General features: G+C 30.3%; 4 protein-coding genes across 4 annotated transcripts; 3 read left to right on the top strand and 1 right to left on the bottom strand.

Moving 5' to 3' along the window:
* The first annotated feature begins 1900 nt into the window (after positions 1-1900).
* Positions 1901-7106, top strand: LOC111024497 (protein trichome birefringence-like 38). Its single transcript, XM_022302198.2, has 5 exons — positions 1901-2338; positions 4341-4512; positions 4799-4977; positions 5120-5281; positions 6604-7106. Exons 1-5 carry the CDS (start codon positions 2088-2090, stop codon positions 6893-6895), a joined length of 1056 nt encoding a protein of 351 aa, XP_022157890.1. The 5' UTR covers positions 1901-2087; the 3' UTR covers positions 6896-7106.
* A 2364-nt stretch (positions 7107-9470) lies between these two features.
* On the top strand, positions 9471-17409 carry LOC111024493 (nucleotide pyrophosphatase/phosphodiesterase-like). Its single transcript, XM_022302190.2, has 13 exons — positions 9471-9793; positions 9889-9976; positions 10823-11092; positions 11290-11401; positions 11934-12051; positions 12565-12703; positions 13064-13251; positions 14003-14189; positions 14733-14800; positions 15009-15102; positions 15393-15581; positions 15801-15881; positions 17075-17409. Exons 1-13 carry the CDS (start codon positions 9471-9473, stop codon positions 17138-17140), a joined length of 1923 nt encoding a protein of 640 aa, XP_022157882.1. The 3' UTR covers positions 17141-17409.
* Positions 17410-18305: 896 nt separating this feature from the next.
* LOC111024499 (uncharacterized) lies at positions 18306-18762 on the top strand. The gene is made up of 2 exons (XM_022302199.2): positions 18306-18630; positions 18746-18762. The coding sequence occupies exons 1-2, from the start codon at positions 18306-18308 to the stop codon at positions 18760-18762; spliced, it is 342 nt and encodes a 113-aa protein (XP_022157891.1).
* Positions 18763-20010: 1248 nt separating this feature from the next.
* LOC111024492 (protein EARLY RESPONSIVE TO DEHYDRATION 15) lies at positions 20011-21889 on the bottom strand. The gene is made up of 3 exons (XM_022302189.2): positions 21742-21889; positions 20741-21121; positions 20011-20643 (listed from the first exon to the last, which is right to left on the bottom strand). Exons 2-3 carry the CDS (start codon positions 21051-21053, stop codon positions 20480-20482), a joined length of 477 nt encoding a protein of 158 aa, XP_022157881.1. The 5' UTR covers positions 21054-21121; positions 21742-21889; the 3' UTR covers positions 20011-20479.
* Between the last annotated feature and the right edge of the window lie 1536 nt (positions 21890-23425).

Here is a 23425-nt window from a genome sequence, read left to right as displayed (position 1 = left end):
ATTGCGTTATTTTTGTAAAAATGAAACCTGCTATAAATATTTAAAAATACATAATTCATTTTGCTATTGACTAAAATTTCTGAAAAAAAAAAAAATTGAAGCATGCACCACGTTATTAAGATATTAGATCATGTGCCAGCATGTGCAAATCTGTAAATAACAACTAATCTGATTTTTCTCTAAAAGAGAATAAATAAATAAACAACTCACCAATACTAAAAAAACAAAAAAGAGCAAAAGGAAAAAAAAAAAACAAACAAAGAACTCACTATTTTATTTATTTTTTGATTAATCTACCACCTTAATATCCCTATTATCAATTGTTCTTGTGTTTTTCGTTTCCATTTCTAAGAAACTTTATTTTAGAAACAACGAAATCAAATTTTTTAGTTCTTGTTATTTGTCTTTTTTTTAAAATTTTTTTTAAAAACATTATTTTATCATACCTGACTTCTAAAATTGATAATAAATATTTAGCCAATAAATAAAACATAAAAATTTTGAATATTTTACTTAAAAGTTTAATTTTCATATAAAACTTATATTTTTTTTAAATTAAAAATTATAGAGACCAAGAAAGGATTATTGTTTCGTTAAAAAAAAAAAACTTAAAACAAACCATTATCAAAATGTAGTTATGTTTTTTTTTGTTACAAAAAAAAGGAAAAACAAGAAAATGAAAAATAAAAACATAAAACAAGAAATACCAACATCTTTAGATTTCTATTTTAGTAGATCACATTAAAAGGAAATTGAAATTCTTTTTTGTTTCAATTCAATGAATCTTTTGAAAAGTTTAGGAGATGGGGGTTGTGAGTTTGGTTTTGGAAAACAAATTTTACTTAAGTAACTTTCCATTGACTTTGTAAGAAAGAAAAAGAATTTGGCAAGTACAAATCAATCCCTTTTTTTTTTTTAACACGGTTTAACTAAGGAGAGGGAATCAATTTTTTACCATAATCCATTCATCTTATTAGAATTTAGACTTGGATAAGTATTATTAACTTGGAAGCTTTTAATCCACTTATGTTTGAAGAATTATTAAATTAAATTTTATTAATGATGAGTTTTATGGATTACAAATAGAAATTTTATTACGACATGTAGAGCTGATTTTTTTTTATTAAATTAGTGAGTTTCAAGAGATTAGCCGATCTAATACATTGATTTGGTAGGATCTAATTCTTGAAATATAGCCATAATTTTGTACGGATGCATAGAATTTGTATTAAAAAATTTTCAATTTAGGACCAAAATGATCTTTAAAGTACATGGATCAAAACAAAAATTCGCATGGTAAAAAGTCGAGAGTATAAAAACCTCTATAAAAAATATATATATGCATCAATGGGAACCAAATAAGAAGTATATTAAAAAAAAATAATAATAAATGGATATATTTTATAAACAAAATCATGCCATCCAACCCATCAATGAGAGAAAATAAAGTTCGTACTAAAAAAATAGAGAGAGAGAGAAAATCAATACTAGAGAATATATTTGTAAATATCTTACCATACATCATATTTGTAAATAGATTAAAAACCAAATTTGGTTTTGAACTTTAGTCCATTTATTTAAAAAATTGATAACGATTTAGTTATTATAGCTTAAAATTTACAACAATTTAGTCCGTAAAAAGTTGATTAAATTGATGAGAGACGAAACGTGTTTATTTTTATAAATTACAAAAACAAAAACCATATACTTGGACTAAATTGTAACAAAGTTTGAAATATCTAACAAAAATTTTTAAACAAGAGGGATTTAAAAAACACATTGACACAAAAGAAAAGGAAAAAAAAACAAAGAGGAAATCCCACAGCATATGGTATCCAAGTTGGATGGATTGAATAAATGGTAACAAAAAGGGAAAGGGAATTAATGTGTGAGGAGTGGAGAGGAAAATCCCAATGGGATTGGAACAAGGATTTTGATTTTCCCATAACCTTAAACTTTTGCTCAAAAAGGAACCCAACTTTCCAAATCTACACACAAACTCAGAACCTATATGTGTCCCCTGTTTGGCTGCACAGAAAATAAACACGAGAAAATTTCTCTACTGGGTTTCTCGGGAAAATATTTAGATGGGAAAACGGATTCTGATGATTCTGGTTCTGGTTTCGATGATTGGGTTTGCGACGTGCTCGGAAAATGATGGAGAGGAAAGAAAATGCGATTTCTACAGCGGAAAATGGGAATTTGATTCCGAGTTTCCGCTGTATAACTCGTCGGAATGTCCTTTCATTCGGAAGGAATTTGATTGCCTCAAATATGGCCGCCCTGACCGCCTTTATCTTCATTTCAAATGGCGCCCCCTCAACTGCAATTTGCCTAGGTACCCCTTCCACCTCAATCTTTTCTTTTTAGTACCTCTATTTTTTTATTTTTTATTTTTATTTTTTTTTGTTCATGTAATTTCCGAGGTTTCGTTCTTTTTGGTCTTTGTTGAAGTAATATCTAAATTTCAAACCTAAAAAAAATAAGGGCCTATTTGGTAATGCTATTTTTATTGAAAAAAATTGAACTGCACGTCCCTAACATCTATAGATTTAAGAATGATGAAACCATATGTTTTTATTTATGTTTTGGAACAAAATTGGAAATGTGAACAACGAAGAAAGAAACTTGTTTTGGTTGTTCCAAACTTTTTATACAATTTAGAGAACGTCTCTAAAAGAAGGAAAAATAAGAAACATAATTAGTTACAAAATGTTTATATTTCTTAAGAAAATTAAAAAGGAAAAACAGGAAACAAGAACATTACCAAACGGGTCCTTAGCAAACACGATCTAAAAGCTCAAAATTCACATTTGGTCCGTGTGAAAGTAATCTCTCTCAATTTTAATATATAATGATTCGATTTATGGAGAACCTTATTATCTAATAATTTAGTCGTTTTTAGTTTAAAATTTTTAATGGCGGAGAAGTAATGGAGCTTCTTATGCATGTGGATGTGGATAGAGATGTTAAAAAAAAAAAACAGATCAACTCAACCCAATCCATATGACTTCGAATAAATGAAAGCTTTATAAATTGAAGTTGATTTAAGAGTTCAACTTAATTAAATCTGGGTTGGACCTGACCGACTCGAACTTATTATTAATTTTAAGATCATTTCTTTTATTACCTTAAAATCATATATGGATACATTTTCAATAATTCTTTATGAATTTTTATTCAAAAAATCTACTTTTAAAAACAATTTTTTATTGTGAATTCACCCCTATAGATATATATTATTTGCTTAAGAATATTGATTAAATGTTAAAAAATATGTAAATAAATATTTAAGATATTAGTATTTATTTTTTTATTATACAATATTTTGAATAAATGACTTGGATAACCTGAACTAGTCCAACCAAAATATTTATTAATTGGGTTGGTGTTGAGTTCAAAATTTTAAACTAAAGAAATTAAACTATTATATAAAATTTAATAACTAAATTATTAGTTAACAAAATTTAATAGAGATTTTAAAAAAATAAGAATAAGAATATAGGGATGAAATGCGTTTTTTAATCCATAAAAATTTATTGGTTACTTGCAGGTCTAAATAAATATTATTCTGAATTTGAAATTAATATTCACATGCAATGACAAAAAAGTAGGTTTAAATAATTCTTAAATAAAGTCATCCATAAAAGAACAGTCACATAATTATATATTTTAATTTTTCAATAAACAAGGAAATAAAAAAAAATAAAAAACTGCTTTGGTTTTTTGCTTAGCTGCGGTGCGACGTGTCGTTTCATGTTTCGGTGATTTTGAATTTAAGAGGCATTGATGTCGTTTACTTTGAAATACATTGTCAAACATCTTTTTTGTTGTTCACGAGGAGAATGATGTCTACCTTCTCTGTCTTTTTCTGGAAATGTCATTAAAAAAAATTATAATAATAATACAAATTTTAGAAACAAATAAAATTATTATGTATATTAATTTTTCAAATACATAAATGAAAACATGCTTTTTTAATTACAAAATACATAAATATTAAAAATAAAATGTAACACAATTAAGTTTATAAATTTTATTTGAAGAGAATAAATTTCATGAAGTTTTCAAACTTTTAAAATAGTGAATTTACATTTTCAGTATATTTTTTAAAATTTTTTTGAAACAAGTAGAATTTTTAATTTTTTATCGTTTGATTTTAAGTGTTTTGTTTGGTTTATTAATTGTTTTTAAAAATTATATATATACTTTAATCGGTTGAATAATACTTAGATTGTACTACAAGATTTGCTAGAAATGGGTGAAAGACTCTCAAATTACTCTTATGAGTTTGTAGTCGACATCGATATTTAAAACATCAGTGTTTTGAACTCGTGTAGATTTGACGGAGTGGATTTGTTAGAAAGGCTAAGGGGGAAGAAGATAATGTTTGTGGGAGACTCCATAAGCATGAATCAATGGCAGTCACTTGCATGTTTGCTTCATGCTGCAGTTCCTCATTCCAATATTATTCAACAAACCAATGGCGATATTCGCACCATCAAATTCCAGGTTACTGCACTTTTATTATATTTTAAAAGTTCTAATTTCGATTTATAATTTCTAATGTTTTGAGACGACTCAACATGTGGGGATGAGGATTCGAACTCATGACTTTTTGGTCAGAGATAGATGTCTTAACCACTTGAGTTGTACTCGGTTTGACATCTTTAAAAATTGTTAATATTAAGTTTTGAGAAGTTTGAATGGAACTATATATAAGAATTAAATTGAAATTTTGAGGGGGAAGTTATTTTTTAATCTTTTTCATTATTGGAATGATAAAAAAATTTCCCAGGATTATGGAACTTCATTGATGCTATTTCTAAGCCATTACTTGGTGGATATTGAAGAGGAACACAATTTTGGGAGAGTTTTGAAGCTTGATTCTATTAAAAGTGGTGAAATATGGAAGGATATGGATGTTTTGATCTTCAACACTTGGCTTTGGTGGTATCGCAGTGGACCTACACAACCGTAAGCTCTCGTCTCTCTTGTTAAATCATTGATCAATTCAAAAGTTTAAATTGATGGACAACGATAAATTTAATCTTTTTATACATACTCTAACACTCTAAAAAAAATTTAAGGTATGTGTGTCGGAATCTATATTTTATAGGTGGGATTACATTCAGATCGGTAACAAGACACTGAAGGACATGGATCGAATGGAAGCTTTTCGCCATGGATTAACAACATGGGCAAATTGGGTTGATTCAGATCAACTTGATACAACCAAAACAAGAGTCTTCTTTCAAGGAGTTTCTCCGTCTCATTACCAGTAAATCTCTATATCTTCTTCTTGCATTATATTACATTTCAGTTGATCTCACAATTTAATTTTAATTTGATTCCTTCCTATAATTTTTGGTTTAAATCTCTCAAGATGTTGGATTATTGACTTAAATGTTGGCCTTTTTCTTACCGGACACATTTTCATTGGAATCCGAACTCACATATCTTTCTACCATGTCTAAATAAGATTACATATCACACAATTAGGATGTTACATGGATTGGGTTGAGTTGAGTTAGGAAGGATTTTGGGACCAACCTAAATTTTTGGGTTGGCCATATATAAGAACCATAGGATTTGAATTGGATGGCAACTTAACCCAACCCAACCTAATATTTTTTTTTCAATTTTTTATTTTTAATTATCACGCAACGACGGGGAGCTAGGATTAAAACTAAAAAGATGACTAAGATTAAGATATAAAATGGAAGAAGATGATATGAAAACCTTAAATGAAGGGATGAGATTAAAACTAAATTGATGGTTGAGATTGAAGATAAAAATATTATTATATATTTATAATTAACAAAAAATACATATATATACATAAATTCTAGTTGTATCGGGTTCACCCGAATTTTTTAAGGTTGAACCGAGACCCAACCCAACCCTTATGGTTTGGGTTGAGTTCATCGAGTTGTCGGGTCCTTTGAACACCTATCACACATCCAAGAAATGTATCATCTGAGAAAATCAAAATTTGGTGACTCCAAAGACTAACTTTAGAAGATTTATTGATAAAACTATACACAGACCAAATCGAAAGTTTAAAACCTATAGACGTTAACAACAATGACATCATTGTCCCTTGTACTCCCATGTATCTCCACAATGGTATAGTATTGTCTACTTTGGGCATTTGGTTTTACCTAAAATGTCTCATACTGGAGGAGATACCGGAGGAGATGAAGTTGATTCCTAACCCAATCAATATAGGACTTTGTTTACATATTCCACTTACAGATCCAACAAACTAAACTGGAACTGACTAAAGTGAAACTAAACACAAACCATAATAGAGAAACTAAAATAACAATCACAACCTCTCAAGAACAACAAACGTTTTACAAGCCACATCCAATCAAAATAGTTTTAGACATAAATACTTTTGAATTCGCTCTATGAAGTTTGAGTTTGATTTCTATCGAGACTTAAAAGTCTCACACACACGCCTTCTACTCCAAGGTATTGAAAACACTTTTGATCATTTCAGTCATTATTGTCATTAGTTTTCCGTTAGTCACTCTAACAGAAAGACGTTGTCGTTTTCCATCTCAGTGCTCATCCCCTTTGATAAATGTTTTGCAGTGGCAGTGACTGGAATGAGCCAGAAGCAAGAAACTGTGCAAAGGAAAGCAGCCCATTACTTGGCTCAACATACCCAGGTGGTCTGCCAGCAGCATCATTCACAGTTCAACAAGTATTGGCAAGAATTAAAAAGCCAATTCATTTGCTGAACATCACAACTCTTTCACAGCTTAGAAAAGATGCACATCCAAGCAGCTACAATGGCTTCAGGGGAATGGACTGCACACATTGGTGCATTGCTGGCCTTCCTGATACTTGGAATCAACTTCTCTATGCTGCTCTCATTTCTTAACTTCAACACATAGTTAGCAAAAGATCAATTTGTGTTTAGTTTCTTCGTGTTCGGTAACGTCTTTGTTTTTGAATCTTCAATAAAATTGAAATAGAGGGTAGTATAATGGTCTCATTCATTTCAATGAAATGATCAAGTTAGGGGTCGGTTTGGTATGCAATTTGGACTCTGTAACTTGTTTTTTTATTTAATGAATATCTGTTTGACATATTTGTTTTTAGGCTAATAAAATTTAGTTCCTAAACGTTATTTTTTTATAACGATTTACCCTTTATACTTTCATTAAAGTAACTATTTAGTTCTAGAACTGAATTTTGGTTTGTAACGATTTATAGTCCTTGTCATGAAAAATCTTATTAAAATTAAGTATCAAACACTAAATTATTACATACTAAAATTTGAGAATTGAATTGTTATCAATTTGAATAGAGATAAAATCGTTACAAACTAAAGTTTAAGAATCAAGTCGTAACTTTAACAAAAGTATTTTTTTAACTAGAAGCTGTTATATATATATATATATATATACTATTTCAGGTTACAAATATTTCATTTTTGTTAAAATTAAAACAGGTAAATCATAATATATTATATATTATATATACGTATAATAATGATACAAAAGTTATAATTTATATATGTTAATAAATTAATTAATAAAATTTTTCGATTTAATTAAATATAGTTGATAACTACCTTAATTTACAAGTATACTTAACAGACATTGGACTATTTTTTAAATTAAGGTTCAAAATTTTCAAATCTGTTACCAAATACATTTAAAAAATACTAGAGATGTGGAATACAACTCCAGATCACCAAATTAATCCACCCTAAATTTTTTACTCTTCAACAAGTGCAATGAATCTATTGATTTTGAATTATGGGTAGAAAGAGAAATGACAGCAACAGTTGTTACTAACACATTAATTATCTTATGGGACTATAAAACTTCAACAATGGAAATTTAGGATTATCGTCCTCAATATACCATCGACTCTTATTTTTCTCATAAAATAGTAGCTCATTTCAAAGTTTGAGAAGATCTCTTGTTTCCTTTTTCATAGTTGAAATTGTATTCCACTAAAAAAATAACATTAATTAGACGTGCTAATCAATTCGAGTGAATTCGTTCCCCTCCAACTACTAATTCGTTAATATTTCTAAGTTTGCAAAATCATCACAACTAGCAAAGTAAAAATGAAAAGCTAACACATTTAATATAATTGGTTAGGACTTTACATTGGTTAATAGGGCATAATTGGAAAAATCAAAGCTAGCCACAAACAAAGCAAATTAGAACGATAAAGGTAAAAATGCAACATGCCAAGTAGAGACAACCAAGTCTCCTAAGTATTATCAACTTAGAAGAATGATAGTAAGTTGATGATGAAACCTAAATCTCCCCAATCCCATTTAATTATATTAATTACACTATTTTTATTACATTTATTAATAATTATTATTATTATTTTGTGTGTATGTGAAGAACAAAAGATTTCTACTTTAATAGTATCAATAAGATGCAAAATTTTTGTGCATGATTTTTGTAGTCTATGATTTTTTTCCTAATTAAATAATAGAGCATTGATTTATTTTAAATGTCAATGTCATCTTTGACAAATTATATTTTTTAATTTCACATTTTCATTTTCTTTTAATTATAAACTAATTATCAATCAAACAACCTCACAAGGATGAAGTTCAAACGATTGTAAATTTTTTTCCTTTGACAAAATAGATTGAAAGTTTCTTTCTGATATATATGTAGAATAAAAAATTAACGATAATTTCTATATCATAATTAGAGATATATACATAAACATTCAATATTTAAAACCACGGTGTGTTCTAAATTTTGTAAAGATTTTTGAATCATGAATCATCTTGATCAACTAAAATAATAATAATAATAATAACAAATAATATTTCCAGAAAAGGAAAAAAAGGTAAGTAGATTTTTTTTTGAGAAGTAGATTTTGGGATTTAAGGTTTTTTTTAAGGTTTGTACAACATATAATTCATTTACCCGAGAAATCAATACATCATTTATTTTTTGCCTAACGCAAATCTTAATATTAGTTGTACATGTATATGAATTATATTATACATAAATTTAACATTTATACCTATCACATATCAAAAGTCAACTAATCACTTTTCTCTACTATATCTAAAGAAAATTGATTAATACATCAATAATTTTTTTAGTACAACAACTGGAGTAGAGGTGGAGGGATTCCAACTATGATTTTTGGATCAAAATGTCAATTATCGTTAAGTTAAGTTTAGGTTGGCATTAATATATTAATAATTAAGAGAAATTTAACCAAATTATAAGAATTATATAATATATAAAACTTTTAACGATGAAAATAAAACCAAACGTTTATAGATATTTAATTTGCGTTAAAAGTTTATATTTTTAAATAGAAAAGTCTATTTTTAGATTAGTCCCTAAACAACCCTAATTCTCTTGTCTCTCCCCCTCACAATTTAATTCATTCCCCCACCATCAAAACATTTAAAGGCCACATTTTTCCCCCACCTCTAATCTAATTTTCATTACTCTCACATGGATAGCTTGCCCAAGTTTAGTTTCATTTCCAGGCTTCTCTTCCTTCTACCATTATTCTTTCCATCTTCTTCGTCGTCGCTCCATCCGTTGGTCGTCGACTCTGCAAAATTACATCGTAACTACACTGCGATATCGGATTTTCGACTCCTCAATAGAAGAAAATTGATCGACTGTCCAAACCTAAACCAGTTCATCCAAATTGAAGTCATCTCAAATTTCAAGGACCTTTCGAATGAAGAGTTCATCAACGTTACCGTTAACGGAGTTTTGATTCCGTTGGAAGATCATTGGGTTGCTATGATCACACCCTCGAATGCAAAGTACGTATCTTGAAACTATTCGTGTTTTGTTTTTCGATTGTTGGAATAATATATAGCTCTTGATTTTGTTGGTTAATTTGGTTGAATGAAAACAGTGTTCATGGCTGTCCATTGTCGGAAGGTTTTTATTTACAAACGGGTGATTTTAGCAGCCTTCCTCTACTTTGCCATTATCCTGTCAAGGTAAATTACATATTTATTTTATGGTTTTCGATTTGTATATTAACAGGTGAACCAGAAATTTCTCGGGTTGGGGTTGAAGATGCACTTTCCCATATCCAGTTTCTAGAAATTTTTAACCTATTCTATCTTAGAAAATTTCTAATAATAAAAAATTTTGTATATTTTTTTAAAGTGAATAGGTTTCTTTGATTTGATGAGTGTGTGGAGAAGGTATATTTCATCCAATTGACTATCTTTAATAATAAATATACTTTTATTGAAAATAATCGGTTGAAATTAAAAAATAGTTTTACAAGATTAAAAATGACTTAGTTTCATTGAGTTTTTATCAATAATAAATAATAATAAAAAAGATACTAATTTTATTGAGCGTTTGGATTGGCTTTCATGCTTCAACTATGACTCAACCGTCTTTTAACAGTTCTTTTTAGAAGGAAAAAAGAAAAAAAAAAAAAAAAAAAAGAAAAGAAATCTGCCTTATTTAACAGTTTGGTTTGGTTATAATTCGTGTGTGTATATATATATATATAAAATTTTTTTTTTATAATTCAAAAACTTGTTAAATATGTTGTTCAAATTCAAGGATCAAACTTGTAATTTAACTTGACAAAATGACCCTAAATAAATTTAGAAAAAAATAAAAATTAAAGATAAAATTACATTGGACAGCAAAAATATTATATGGATTTTGAAAATATCAATACTTTTACTTTTTAGAAAAATATCACAAACTTCACCTTTTTTTCTGTGGGATAATTTTTTTTTTGTTTGAATTGAAACTAAATTTATGCTATTCGTATACAATTTAATATATATATATATATATATATATATATATTTTTGCAGGCAGCATTTTTAAAGAGCGATCCAGATTACATGGGTTGCAAAAAAAAAGAGTGTAAGAAAAGTGTCGGAGGGAGATGCCTACTAGAGACGTGTAGTGCCACTCTGTCATTCCACGTCATCAACTTCAGAACCGACGTGGAATTCGCTCTATTTGGTGGCGGTTTTATCGCCCCTTGCCTCATCCTCAAAACAACGCCGCCTCTCAACTTCCAAAATCCCAATGCTCCATTGTACGGACATCTTTCTAGCACTGATTCTACTGGAACATCGGTGAGTCCCCAAATTCATATCTTTAAAATTGTGTCGTCTAAACTTTCAATTATGCGTCTCAAATAAATCACAGTGAATATAAAGTTAAAAAATTTGGAACATTTTAGAAAAGAAAAACCAAGATCATGTGCTTATTAAATTGTTGTTGATTAAAAAAAAAAGAAATTGGTATTTGATCGAAAGAAATTATGAATCAGATGAGAGTGAGTTGGGTGAGTGGGGATAAAGAGCCCCAACAAGTCCAATATGGAGAAGAAGGAAGAACACAAACCTCTCAAGTTTCAACATTTTCACAAAATGACATGTGCAGTGAGTTCCTTTTTTCCATTTCTTAATTATTTATTTCTATATAACAGAAAGAAAAAAGTTCTTGAGATTTATGGAAAATTAATTTTATGTTCTTTTAGATCATTAAGGTGGTCTTTATTATTGCATTTTAATTTTTAATGTCTAATATAATCTTCTAGGTACTCAGTTATTAATTTACTAATATAAATCTGACGTGTCATCAAATTATAATTGTTTCATTATATTTGGATATTACGACGGTGGAAAAGTCTGAGTTCATGTGTCAAATGACATCTGAGTGGGCGTCTACGTATTCAAATAATGATACATTAACTTTTTTGTTAACAAATTTTAACCATTTTTTAAATGTGGACTTGTGTATATATTCTAAGTCACATGTATTGATTTTAATACTAAATTTGAACCATCCAAGTGAGGAAAGAAAAAAGAAGAAATTTTGTGAATTTATTAAAAAAAATAATAATGGGTATATATATTTTGATTTTTGGAGATAATTGTGATTTGAATTGTAAAGATTTTGATTTGGTGACAGATTCAGCATCAATTCAAAGTCCAGCAAGGGACTTTGGTTGGCATGACCCAGGCTTCATTCATTCTGCAGTAATGACACAACTTCAGCCTTCTACCACCTATTCATACCGTTATGGAAGGTATTTTTTCACTGTCCAACTGCATCGGTTTAGTTCGTTTGAACTATACGGAAAAATATCTTGTATTATCATAGTAGTAGGTACTACTTTCAACGGAAATAAAATAAAAAGATGGACTAGGAAGAGAAACTTCCAAATCGGGAAGAGGAAGCGTTCCTCTTTCGTCGAATTCGAATTCGAACGAGGACGAATCTGACCGAAGATCTGAACGAAGAGCAAGAGAGATGACAAGCAGCAGTGTGACATAGTTTGTTGAAGAAAGGGGGGAAGATTGAAAGGATATAGAAAGTTCAATCGCCTTAAAAAATATATATATTAAATTAATATAGTTTTGACAAATCAACTAATATACCGTCAACAACTTAATCGCTGCATCATTTTCAAACTAGTCAAACTAACAGTAAAAATCATTTAGATTCATTTTATAAATTGAAGGGACTAAAAGTGTATTTTACGTAAAATTTAACGGAGTTAATGGAAAATTTGAGGGTTATATTTGATGTGAAATTGCAGTGATTCAGTTGGTTGGAGTGATCGGAAAACGTTCAAGACGCCGCCGGCCGCCGGAGCGGCGAAGGAGTTTAATTTCATTGCTTTTGGTGATATGGGAAAAGCTCCTCTGGATTCTTCTTCTGTTGAGCATTATATTCAGGTACAACATTATTATTAAACCATATATATTAGGGTCAATTCGAAAAACTATATAAAAAAAAATGTAGATAGATAAATTATTCTATTTTATTTAGATTAAAAAATTATGATTTTGATTATGTACATATTCTATTTGTAATACCTAAAATCCTAACTAAACTTTGAAAAACTTCTGACTGTTTCAAATCATTGATTTACGTTTATTATTTTAGTCATTCCAGTTCATTTCTCCTTTAATGATTTAGTCTAAATTTGAATTTAAATTCAAACCATAACAAAATAAGCACAAATATTAATGAGATTTTAAGGAAAGTTTATAGAGTAAAATAGAATTATATTGAATGTATGTTGTGGATACTAGCCAGGATCGATCCCAGTGGTGAAAGCAATGGAAGAGGAAGTAGAATCTGGAGAAATAGATGCAGTGTTTCACATTGGAGACATAAGCTATGCAACTGGATTCTTAGTTGAATGGGATTTCTTCCTTCACCTCATCAATCCCATTGCCTCTCGCGTTCCTTACATGACTGCCATTGGAAACCATGAGAGGTACGAAAACCTGTCATCCATCTTTTCATACCATTGTCATGCATCTGTTTCATCGTCGGGCTCAAAGTCCAAAGGTCGATCCAAGTCCATTCCAGACCCAATCCAAACTTGGTCCAAGGTCAACGTTTGACACGGCCCGACCTATTTCAACTGTTGATTATATATGAATCTTTGTTCTTTTTAAAATTTTGATAGGCTTGTTGGGTCGGTCGAAAAACATGATCTAATATATAGTCTATTATTATTCTTTAGGGTTAATTTTTTTCTTTTTTTGTCATTCTCATTCCTCTAAAAAAAATTATTTATTGATATAACAAAATTTATTGATAATTTTTTAAAAATTTAAAAAATAGTACAAAACATAAAATGAAAACACAGTTCTAAAACTCAAAGAACAAGGTTTTAATAAATATTTTTTAATAATTAAAAAGTAATTTATTATATTGGCTAATCCAATCCAAATGGCTGATCCAAGTCCAATGCACCTCTGACTCATTGATTTAGGCATATAGATTGGGTGATGGGTCTAGGTTTTAGTGGTTGGATCGGTTCAAGTCCGATCCAAACAATGTTTGAGGCTAGTAGGATTTGGGCCTAGGTCGAGCTCGGACCCTTGCTTCTTTGGATCAACTCGATGATGAGAGTGAGCCATGCATCGCTATTTTGATATTGGAGTAGTCTCGGTGATCATTCCATTCAACCTTGAACCTGTCCTAAGTTGATATAAGTTTTATTTGTTGAGTATGTGCAGGGATTACGATGAGTCAGGATCAATGTATAAACTACCTGATTCAGGAGGAGAATGTGGAGTTCCTTATGAAACATATTTTCAAATGCCAATCTCTGCAAAAGATGAGCCATGGTATTCCATTGAAATTGCATCTGTTCACTTCACTCTCATTTCCACTGAGCATGATTTTTCTATCAACTCACCACAGGTTTGCCCCCAACAAAATTTCCCCCTTTCTTTCTCTTTAATGATAATAATCCTAATCATATTTATCCCAATATATTGTGTACTAAATGGACACTTATGGATCTTTCGATAAAATTATGTTTGATTTTTTACCGATCTTTAGATGATCGAGATGAAAAAAATGGATAATGAATAGCAGAGAATGTGTTCATCATGGGCTAGGGTTAATTGAGAAGGAATGTATTCAAACTCCATGATGGCTACCTACCTTAAAATTAGTAATTTCTATGTGTTTTCCGGCATCTAATGTTGTAGGGTTAGACGGTTGCCCGTAAGATTAATCAGGTGTGCGTAAGTTAGTCCGGACACTCACGGATTAAAAAAAAGAAAAAAGAATAGTGGAGGATGTGACAAGACATTTTTTTTTGCTTAAATTAAAAGTTTTAGAAGATAACCATTTTTAGTTCATGGCTTGATGAGTGGTTTTTGTATTTTTTTTGTCCGCCCTAATATATGTCTTATTCAATTAATTGATATAAAATTGTGCTTTTTTTTTTTTGAACAGTATGAATGGATGAAGAATGACATGGCCTCTGTTGACAGGTCGAAAACACCATGGCTTATTTTCACCGGGTAAGTTATTACAAATTTTAGAGCTTAAAATAAGAAGAAAAAAAAAAGAAAGAAAACTAATTAAATTATGTGTACATATTTTCAAATATATATTTTTAAGTTTATAGCATCACACATCTAAACAAGGTTATTAATAGCTTGATTAGTTCAAATATGTTCAATTATTAAATTATCACAAAGTTTTTGAGACGTTTTTAATGATATGTAGGCATAGACCAATGTACTCTTCGGTGGATGGAATTATTCCTAGTGTTGATCCAAGATTCGTTGTAGCGATAGAACCACTTCTCCTACAAAATAAGGTCACTTTTTCTATACTCTATACTAAAAATAACATCATAACATAAATATTCAGGTAAAAGAGCCCAACCCGGTTCATAATAATATCTATTTTTTTTCCAAATTCTCTTCTCGTGGTTGGGTCAAAAGTTATTCAAGATGAATGAAAGTCAATACTCTATTTCATAACGGCTTTATTCTTAGTTTTTTATTTTTAAAAGTTATGAACAAATAAATACAAAAGTGTTTATAAGCTAAATTTTCAAAAACATAAAATTAAAAGCTCATATATTGAGATTGATATGTTTTGTAGGTAGATTTGGCCTTATTTGGGCATGTGCATAACTATGAGAGAACATGCTCTGTTTTCAACAACATTTGCAAGGCAATGCCTTCCAAAGATAGAAATGGAATTGATACATATGATCATACCAATTACTCGGCTCCGGTGCACGTGATCATCGGCATGGCGGGTTTCACCCTCGACAACTTTCCCGTACATGTACTCCGATTACACTCTTTCTCTTTCTTTTCTAACTTCGTTCTATCTATCGTCGTACATTACATACGTTAAACAATATGTTTTATAATGATTTCGTTTTAATTTTTGTTAAATAGGCTTGTTTATTGATATAAAATTTAAAAATTAAAATCAAAATTGTTACCAAATCAGAATTAAAAGTTTATTTTAAAAATTTATCTTTGTTTATATATGGTGCAGATAGAGAGCTGGAGTTTGTCTAGGGTTTCCAAGTTTGGTTATCTAAGAGGACATGCAACAAAGGAGGAGTTAAATTTAGAGGTTAGTATATAATAAAGATCAACTTCAAGTAGTCATTAATGTTCAAATATTTGATAATTCTGAAAATTAATTCTAGTCAATCCAATCTAAAATCTTATGGGTTAGTCAAAATCAAAACTTGATCCCTAAACCAATTTGTTTTCAAGATTGAAGAGTATACAACGTTGAAAAACAGCCATTGAAAAACATTTGATGACAATTATAAATTGTCGTTAAAAAATATTTCATGACATTTATAAACTATCGTTATTAAGTTTTTATTGATAAAAGAATTAAATATTTGATTATTTTAGTGACAGTTATAAATTATCGTCAAACTAGTTTTTGTGACATTTTTCAATTGTGATGAAACATCTATTCGTGACAAATTACAACTTATATAATTATCATGAATTATGTTAATGTGACAGTTTTTAACTATCATTGAAGTCCAAATTTCTACGAGTAAAAAATCAAATAATACAAGTTATTTTTCAACACGTTTTGTTCTAACGCACATACTTCTCAAGAAAAATATTTGAATATAGAGTTTGCTTCGGGTTAAGTGTCCAGACCCAGAAATTAGGCATGGGTCAACCATTGGTGGAGTGAATATTGGCTTGGAAACACATTATAGATACCAAAAAGCACGCCAAGTGTCAAATTTCATATGGCTGATTTAATGGCGAGTAGCGAATGACTCCTTACAATTTGATGCACATTTGGCGTCATATTTGCCCATTTTGATGTCACATAACAAAACGCCCTTTGAAAGGAACAGTATGAGAAGGAGGGAGAGACATAGTGATAGCTCCGTTGGCACATTCAAATAGTCATCCTCGAGATAGAGCCATACATGTCTAAGTAAAATCTGTGCAAGGTTAAAGATCAATTGAGTGTTAAATCTAAATGAGTCAATCTTAATAAAGTCTTGATATGTCAAGTAGTATGGAAAATAACACGGTACATTTGAGCCGCGTTTAGTGTTAGTTTAGTATGGAAAATATTCAAGTAACTTCGATCCAAACCATAAGAAAAAGAAAATTTGTATACCCTTAAAAGATAAAATTTAACATTTTAAAAATTGCAAACAAATTAAAAGAATATATCTAGCCATTCAAATATTCTCATGTTTTATAATAAGATTACTCATAAATAGGATATTTTAACTTCCAACTGAGTTATGGATTTTAATTTTCTTTCTTCTTATGCAGATGGTGAATGCTGTCACTAGAGAAGTAGAGGATAGGTTCAACATAATAAAAGCTCAAATTCCATAGGCAAACATATGAGTTACGTATTAGTGTTATAAAATAAAATGGTGACGCTATACTTTAGAGATGGTGCAGCGGCAAAGACGTGGAGCTCTGTATCCACTAATGTAAGTCTAGTTGAGTGGTGTTACAAAGTCATTAATTAATGGTTAAGTAGGCAGACTCTTAACCGAGTAAATTAAGCAAGAATACAAACACATGTTGATGTACATTTTATTTGATGTACATTTTAGATTATATTATAAACATTTGTTTGGTTATTTTAGAACATTATATCTTCCAAATTTAAAATTCTTCAAATGGAATTATCCTTTAATTGAATGAATAGTGTCCATCAAAATTAACATATATAATATTTTTTATTATTTTGCTTTTAATTTCTCTGCTTTTTCTTTTTTTATTTTATTTTTTCCTCCTTCACGTTGAAATCAACATCAAACTTGTCAAATAAAGTTCTAAATGTGGTTAAATAACAATTTTGTTTTTAGTTTTACATTTTAAAATTAAGTTTGTCCGTCATGCTTTTTCTTTACCCAAATTTCAAAAAGAAAATTGATGATTAGTTTTTTATATTTTAAAAAGCGACTAAAATTTTAAAATATGATTACACGTCAAAGAAGAATAAGTTATCGCTGAGCTCCACGACCTCACAACCTCTCGATTGGAGGTATATGTCAATTACCGTTGAGCTATGCTCACTTTGGCTCTTGAAATCTTTTTGTTCTTAAATTTAAATATAGTTTTAGAACCGTTCCATGAGAAACTTAGATTAAAAAAGAAAAAAAATATATCAAACACAAATTTCTATATAGTTTTTCTTTTGATAGAAAAAGAGGGTTATGAACTTCCCTCCACCCCACCCCTCTCCATTTCTTTTTTTTTTTTTTTTTTTTTGAGAACTCTATTTTTCCTAATTCTTTCACACAAACAACCAAATAATAAATAAGTGAAAGGGATCAAAATCCACCGCTTTAATAAATTAAATGATCCCAAATTTAAAGGGCAAAATGCCAACAACATGTAACCTCCCAAAATCAGCATTTTTCTCAACTCCAAACTATCAAACTATTAATTCTACCATATAGACTTTCTATATATACATAGTAGAGAAGTACTACTCCAAATCAAAGAGAGAAAAGGTTGAGTTGAATTGAGTCGAGTTAGTTCAACGATGGCCATTTTGATCAAGACTTTCAAGGCTTTCGCTGCGATCGCAGTGCTCGGAATGTTATTATCTAGCAAAGACAATATCACTGTCTACGGGCAGTGCAAGGGCAATATGGAAGATATGGTTGCTCGTTGCGGCAACGTTGCCCAAATAGGGGCACCGGAGGAAGACCCGTCTCCAGCGTGTTGCAACGCCGTGAGCACGGCGGATGTTAGGTGCATGTGCCAACATATGACGGCGGAGGCGGAGAGGGTTCTAGACATGAGCAAGGTGGTTCATGTTGCAGACTTTTGTGGGAACCCAATTCCCCATGGAAGCAAGTGTGGAAGTAAGGGAAAAAAAATGGTTTAGTTTTTGATTTCTTTCAAAGATTTTGAGCACAAGAGAAATAAATATATATGTTTCAGTTATTGATGGTTTCAATTCAATGATGTTGTATGCAGGCTATACAGTTCCATGAAGCAGCTGCTAATTGGAAGAGTAGAGAAAGAGTAAGAAAATGGGTTGTAGCTTAAGCTTTAATGAAATGGCTTCTACCTCAAAACTTGTAATTGTACTTGTACTTGCAAGGAAATAAAATTATATAACCTAAATATAAGAACATGAGTTATGATCTTATAGTTTCATTTGGGTGAGTGATGTGAATCTTATTCATTTAACTAATATTATTAGGGCTTAAATACTATTTTATTCCCCGATTTTGATTCACTTTGTTTAAACTTTGTTCATTTTAGTCATTCTACTCTCGGAACGTCTACTTTGGTCTTTTGTACTTTTAAAAAGTGGTCAATTTGATCTCTATCTGCAAAATTTTAACACAAATTTTATACACAATGAAAACTCTTTAATACAAATTTATGCCTACATTTCAAGAAACTTAGTGAGTGAATTGTCAGTGTGGAAATTATGATTGAAAGAAATTAAATAAAAATTCAAATGAATCGACCAAAATAACCATTTTTTAAAAGTACAAATATCAAATAAATGTCTTGAAAGTAAAAAAAAAATGAACAAAGAGTTAAAATTACAAAGACTAAAATGAATATTTTAAAAGTTCAGGAACCAAAATGAACCAAAGTCGAAAACATAGAGACCAAAATAAACCAGGGTCGAACATATAAAGAGAAAACAAGGGCCTAATTGGCAAGAACTTAAGGTCTCTTGGTCATACTAGCTTATAGATCTCAAGTTCGAACCTTATAACAAGCTTAATATCAAAAATCTTTGACGTCTCCTACATACAGGGAGCACAGCTCCGACTCCCAATTATCAAAAAAAATAATAATAATAATAAATAAATACAACAACAAAGTAATATTTAAAACACTAACCACTTTGGTCCTATTTTCTTCTGAGGAAAAAGAGAGAATGCAGACGTAGCAGGTATATTAGTCTATTTAACCATTCGTCCTATCATGCTAACTCAACCAAAATTGATATAACAATTTAGTAATTTAGTTAACGGTAGCAATGATAGGAACTAAATAGAATCATAATCTAACGTAATACGAACTTCTAAAGTAAGAACCTCCTCTTTTATCTTGTTTGGATGATTGTATCTATGAGAATTCCATCAGAACTATGAAGAACCTCCTCTTTTATCTCGTTTGGATCTATGGGAATTCCATCAGAACCATGAAGAATATACTATGATAAACCTACTTAGAGTAAGTGGTCAATTTAAATTGAAGTCAAGAAAAAAGGAACATGAAACAACCCATTAACAGAGGCAGCTCTTACTGAGAATGATATAATGGTAAGTTTTGAAAACAGAGGACCAGAAAGTACTCATAATCTATACAGATGGACAACAAGACTGTGACAATTGATACATAATTTTACATATGACTTGTGATCTCATCATATATACACAAAAGCAAAAGTGATTTGATGAAAAACTTATGTGAAGGCCATTTCAATTCTCACCTACTAAAACAAACTCAACTTACAAGACCCGTGTGATAAAACGATTCTACTCATTCCGTGTGCTCGCTGCAGCTGCAATCCGATATCTAGTTTGCATCACTTTCAACGAGGCTGGTGAATGACTCCTAGTATAAAAAGAAAAACCATCATTTAGTGAAACTTACATTACCCGTATCGGGTTCGCGACGATTGTACTCATGCCATATGCGGGCTCGCTGCAACTGCAATCTGATATCCAGTTTGCATCTCTTTCAACGAGGCTGGTGAATAAATTTTGGAGCACGCCTTGGGCCGATGCACTTGGCTGGCTTCACATTGTACTTTGAAGGACCAACTGGGGACTTTGGACCTCTATTCTTTGGAGATTTTGGAATGGCTAGGTCCTTCAATACTTTTTTAGCATCCATTTCAGAACCTGCAGATATCAAAGTCCGATATGAAGGTCAGGTCTGCGTCTGCCTACTCGATTTGTACTCCTTTTGTAATGTTATAAGACAAGACTAAAGGAACACCTTTTATGTGATTCTTCAGCACCATTTGGTCCACCTTTTCGGGCTTCTCATCAGCTTCAATTGATTGAATCATATCCTCAAACTCTGCTTCTTCCAGATCAAGGAACTCTTCCACATCGCCTAAATCATCGTCAATAGTGTTGTTGAAATCATCTTCTTGATGTTGGCTCAGCCAATAATCCCGGAACCATGGCGATGTCTTGACTAGTTCCCACCATTCTGGAGAGAAATCCTCCACATTCCGAAGAGTGAAAGGAATGAAGATTGGGGCATTGGGGTTCAGTGAAAAACTTCTTCCAGACAATAATTTCATCCTTACTCTAGATCATCCAATTCTTTAAACCAAGCAGCAGCTCTAGAAGCCTCAACAGACCAACAAACCTGGAAATTTTGGATATGCAATACATTATGAGAAACCCGCTGAACTAGACTAAAGTGGGATATTACAATCTGTCTACTGAAATAAAGCAGAAAACAACTAGAATCCTGTCTCTAAAATGTAACTCTAAGCTTGAGAAAATGCATAAATCGTGGCATAATAAGTTCTTAACGTAATCAATACATCAACTTCAAAATACAGAATGGAAATTCTCATCATATTTGTAAATCAATTTATTATTGTGTTTCTCAAATCCAAACTACACAACCCAACCCAATCCGAAGGGATTCGATTGGACAGAGTTTATAAACCTTTTGAGTTACTTCGGTTCCTAATGAGTTAAATTAGCTCATGATTCTCTTAAAATTAATTTGATCCGAGGAACCTAATCCATATCCATTAATTATTCTATAACACAAATTATAATGATCGAAATATCGCCACTCCTCCAACTGCAAATTACAAATCAAAACGTTTCATCGCACGTATTAGCACAATAATTGCATCATTCAAACTTCAAATTTCCAACAAAAACTTCACAGACCAGCATACACAAACTAAAACACCAGAACGAAAACAGAAATAGAATCATCAAAAATAGAAAAAGAATCGTTCTCGTTACCGTGACTAAAAAGAGACGAAATCTTTTTGGAGTAGAACTGAAGCAGTAGCTTAAGAAGCGAGTGATCAACAAAATGGTGAGATAGAAGAAACGAAGCAGTAGGTTAGGGAATGCCGAAGCTGAGGTTCGGAGATGACTCTTTAACGGCTTTTCTTAAAAGCGTGACCGAATCAACGGACAGATGGTGGTAAGGTGTCTTCATCGGACGGCTGGATTAGGTGGTGCGAAGATATTTTTGAGGTTCGGTCTTCAAAAGGATTTAAATTATTGGGGCGGCGCTTAAATATATAAGATAAGTTAGATTTAACTGCGCCGTGCCAGGTGGCATCAGCGGGCCCCTTAAATTTTTATTAAACTTAAATGTTGGTATCCATAAAAATATTAAAATCAGGCCAAAGTGAGGACAGCACGGTAATTTTAACTCCACCCCTAACATGTATATTAAAATCTAATTTTACGGGAGTTTTATGAACCTTGGAAAAAAATATTTAAATTAAGCCCTAAGCATTTTATCTTTTTTAAATAAGTTTAAAGTTTTTTTGTTTTGGTATTGCGTATATATTAATGATATTTTATAATACTTTAACGATTTTTTTTATGATACAATGGAAATATCGATTCATCTTTTGTGTTGATGTGGAATGCATAGACATATGAAAATGTCGATGTGATGATGAAAATTTAATACTCTAATTTTAACCATGTATCTATTTTGTTCGTAAACTTTCAAACATTTTAATTACATTTATGTACTTTCAAATTTGATTTTAACTAGTGATTTAAATACTGTTTTGGTTCATCTATTCTTCATTTTTGTTTCGATACTATTAGTTTTTTTTTTTTAATTATTATACTTTCCAAACCTCCATTTTGATTTATGTACTTCTAAAATGGGATTGATGGTCCTTTTATTTGCTTTCTATTTCTTTATATATATATATATATTACCATGGCAATATGACAATATAATTAATAGATTTTCTTGAAATGTACCGATAGGTTTATATTAAAGAGTTTCTATTATATATAAAATTTTGTGTAAATAAATCAAAATGATTACTACATAAACAAAAATAAAAGATATATTATTCAAATGGATATTTTGAAAAATATGAAGATTAAAATGAAACAAAGTTAAAAGTAGGAAAGCTAAAATAAATTTTTTTTTTCTTTCTAATAAAACTAAAATAATATTTAAACTTAATAAACCTATAAATTTAATAGTATTATTTAAATATTGATGTGACATCTTAATCATATGATTAAATAATCATTTGGACGTGATACAAACGAGTATGACAACTAGATAACATAAGAGTAGGCAAGCAAAAAAAAAAGTTGATGGATGGGTGAATAAAATATGTTTCAAATCAATTTTTTTTCTCCGACCTACCTGTTTTTTGTATAGCTTGCCTACTCTATACGGGTGTACTTTTTATTTTTTTTATTTTTATTTTTTCTTAATTCTAATTTGTGGTCACTTACACCTTATGAAACACGTAGAAATTTTTCTAAAAGCTCTAAGAATAAGTGTCTCTAATTTGTGGCCATTTAAAAGTGACTGTCATTTTCTCTAATTTTGCATCAAAGTTGTACCTTACTCTCTCTATTATGACTCTATTTAAACACTCAACTACTTCGTTTTATTATAGAGTTTTCTAGTACTGTCTCGTATTTGGTTATT

Source organism: Momordica charantia, assembly GCF_013281855.1.
Source record: "Momordica charantia cultivar OHB3-1 chromosome 4 unlocalized genomic scaffold, Mcharantia_2.0 BLBB01000004.1, whole genome shotgun sequence".
NCBI classification, from domain to species: Eukaryota; Viridiplantae; Streptophyta; class Magnoliopsida; order Cucurbitales; family Cucurbitaceae; genus Momordica; species Momordica charantia.
This window is presented reverse-complemented; position numbering and strand designations above follow the sequence as displayed.

Bases quoted from the DNA above. Each gene is read 5' to 3' on its own strand.
- LOC111024493 (XM_022302190.2), top strand. From the start codon at position 9,471: ATGGATAGCTTGCCCAAGTTTAGTTTCATTTCCAGGCTTCTCTTCCTT. The intron at 12,052-12,564 runs GTATTTTTTCAC...GTGAAATTGCAG, and splicing joins TATTCATACCGTTATGGAAG to TGATTCAGTTGGTTGGAGTG. The intron at 14,801-15,008 runs GTAAGTTATTAC...AATGATATGTAG, and splicing joins CCATGGCTTATTTTCACCGG to GCATAGACCAATGTACTCTT.
- LOC111024497 (XM_022302198.2), top strand. From the start codon at position 2,088: ATGGGAAAACGGATTCTGATGATTCTGGTTCTGGTTTCGATGATTGGG. The intron at 4,513-4,798 runs GTTACTGCACTT...AAAATTTCCCAG, and splicing joins TTCGCACCATCAAATTCCAG to GATTATGGAACTTCATTGAT. The intron at 4,978-5,119 runs GTAAGCTCTCGT...TATATTTTATAG, and splicing joins CGCAGTGGACCTACACAACC to GTGGGATTACATTCAGATCG.
- LOC111024499 (XM_022302199.2), top strand. From the start codon at position 18,306: ATGGCCATTTTGATCAAGACTTTCAAGGCTTTCGCTGCGATCGCAGTG.
- LOC111024492 (XM_022302189.2), bottom strand. From the start codon at position 21,053: ATGAAATTATTGTCTGGAAGAAGTTTTTCACTGAACCCCAATGCCCCA. The intron at 20,644-20,740 runs GTGTTCCTTTAG...TGATATCTGCAG, and splicing joins GCTGAAGAATCACATAAAAG to GTTCTGAAATGGATGCTAAA.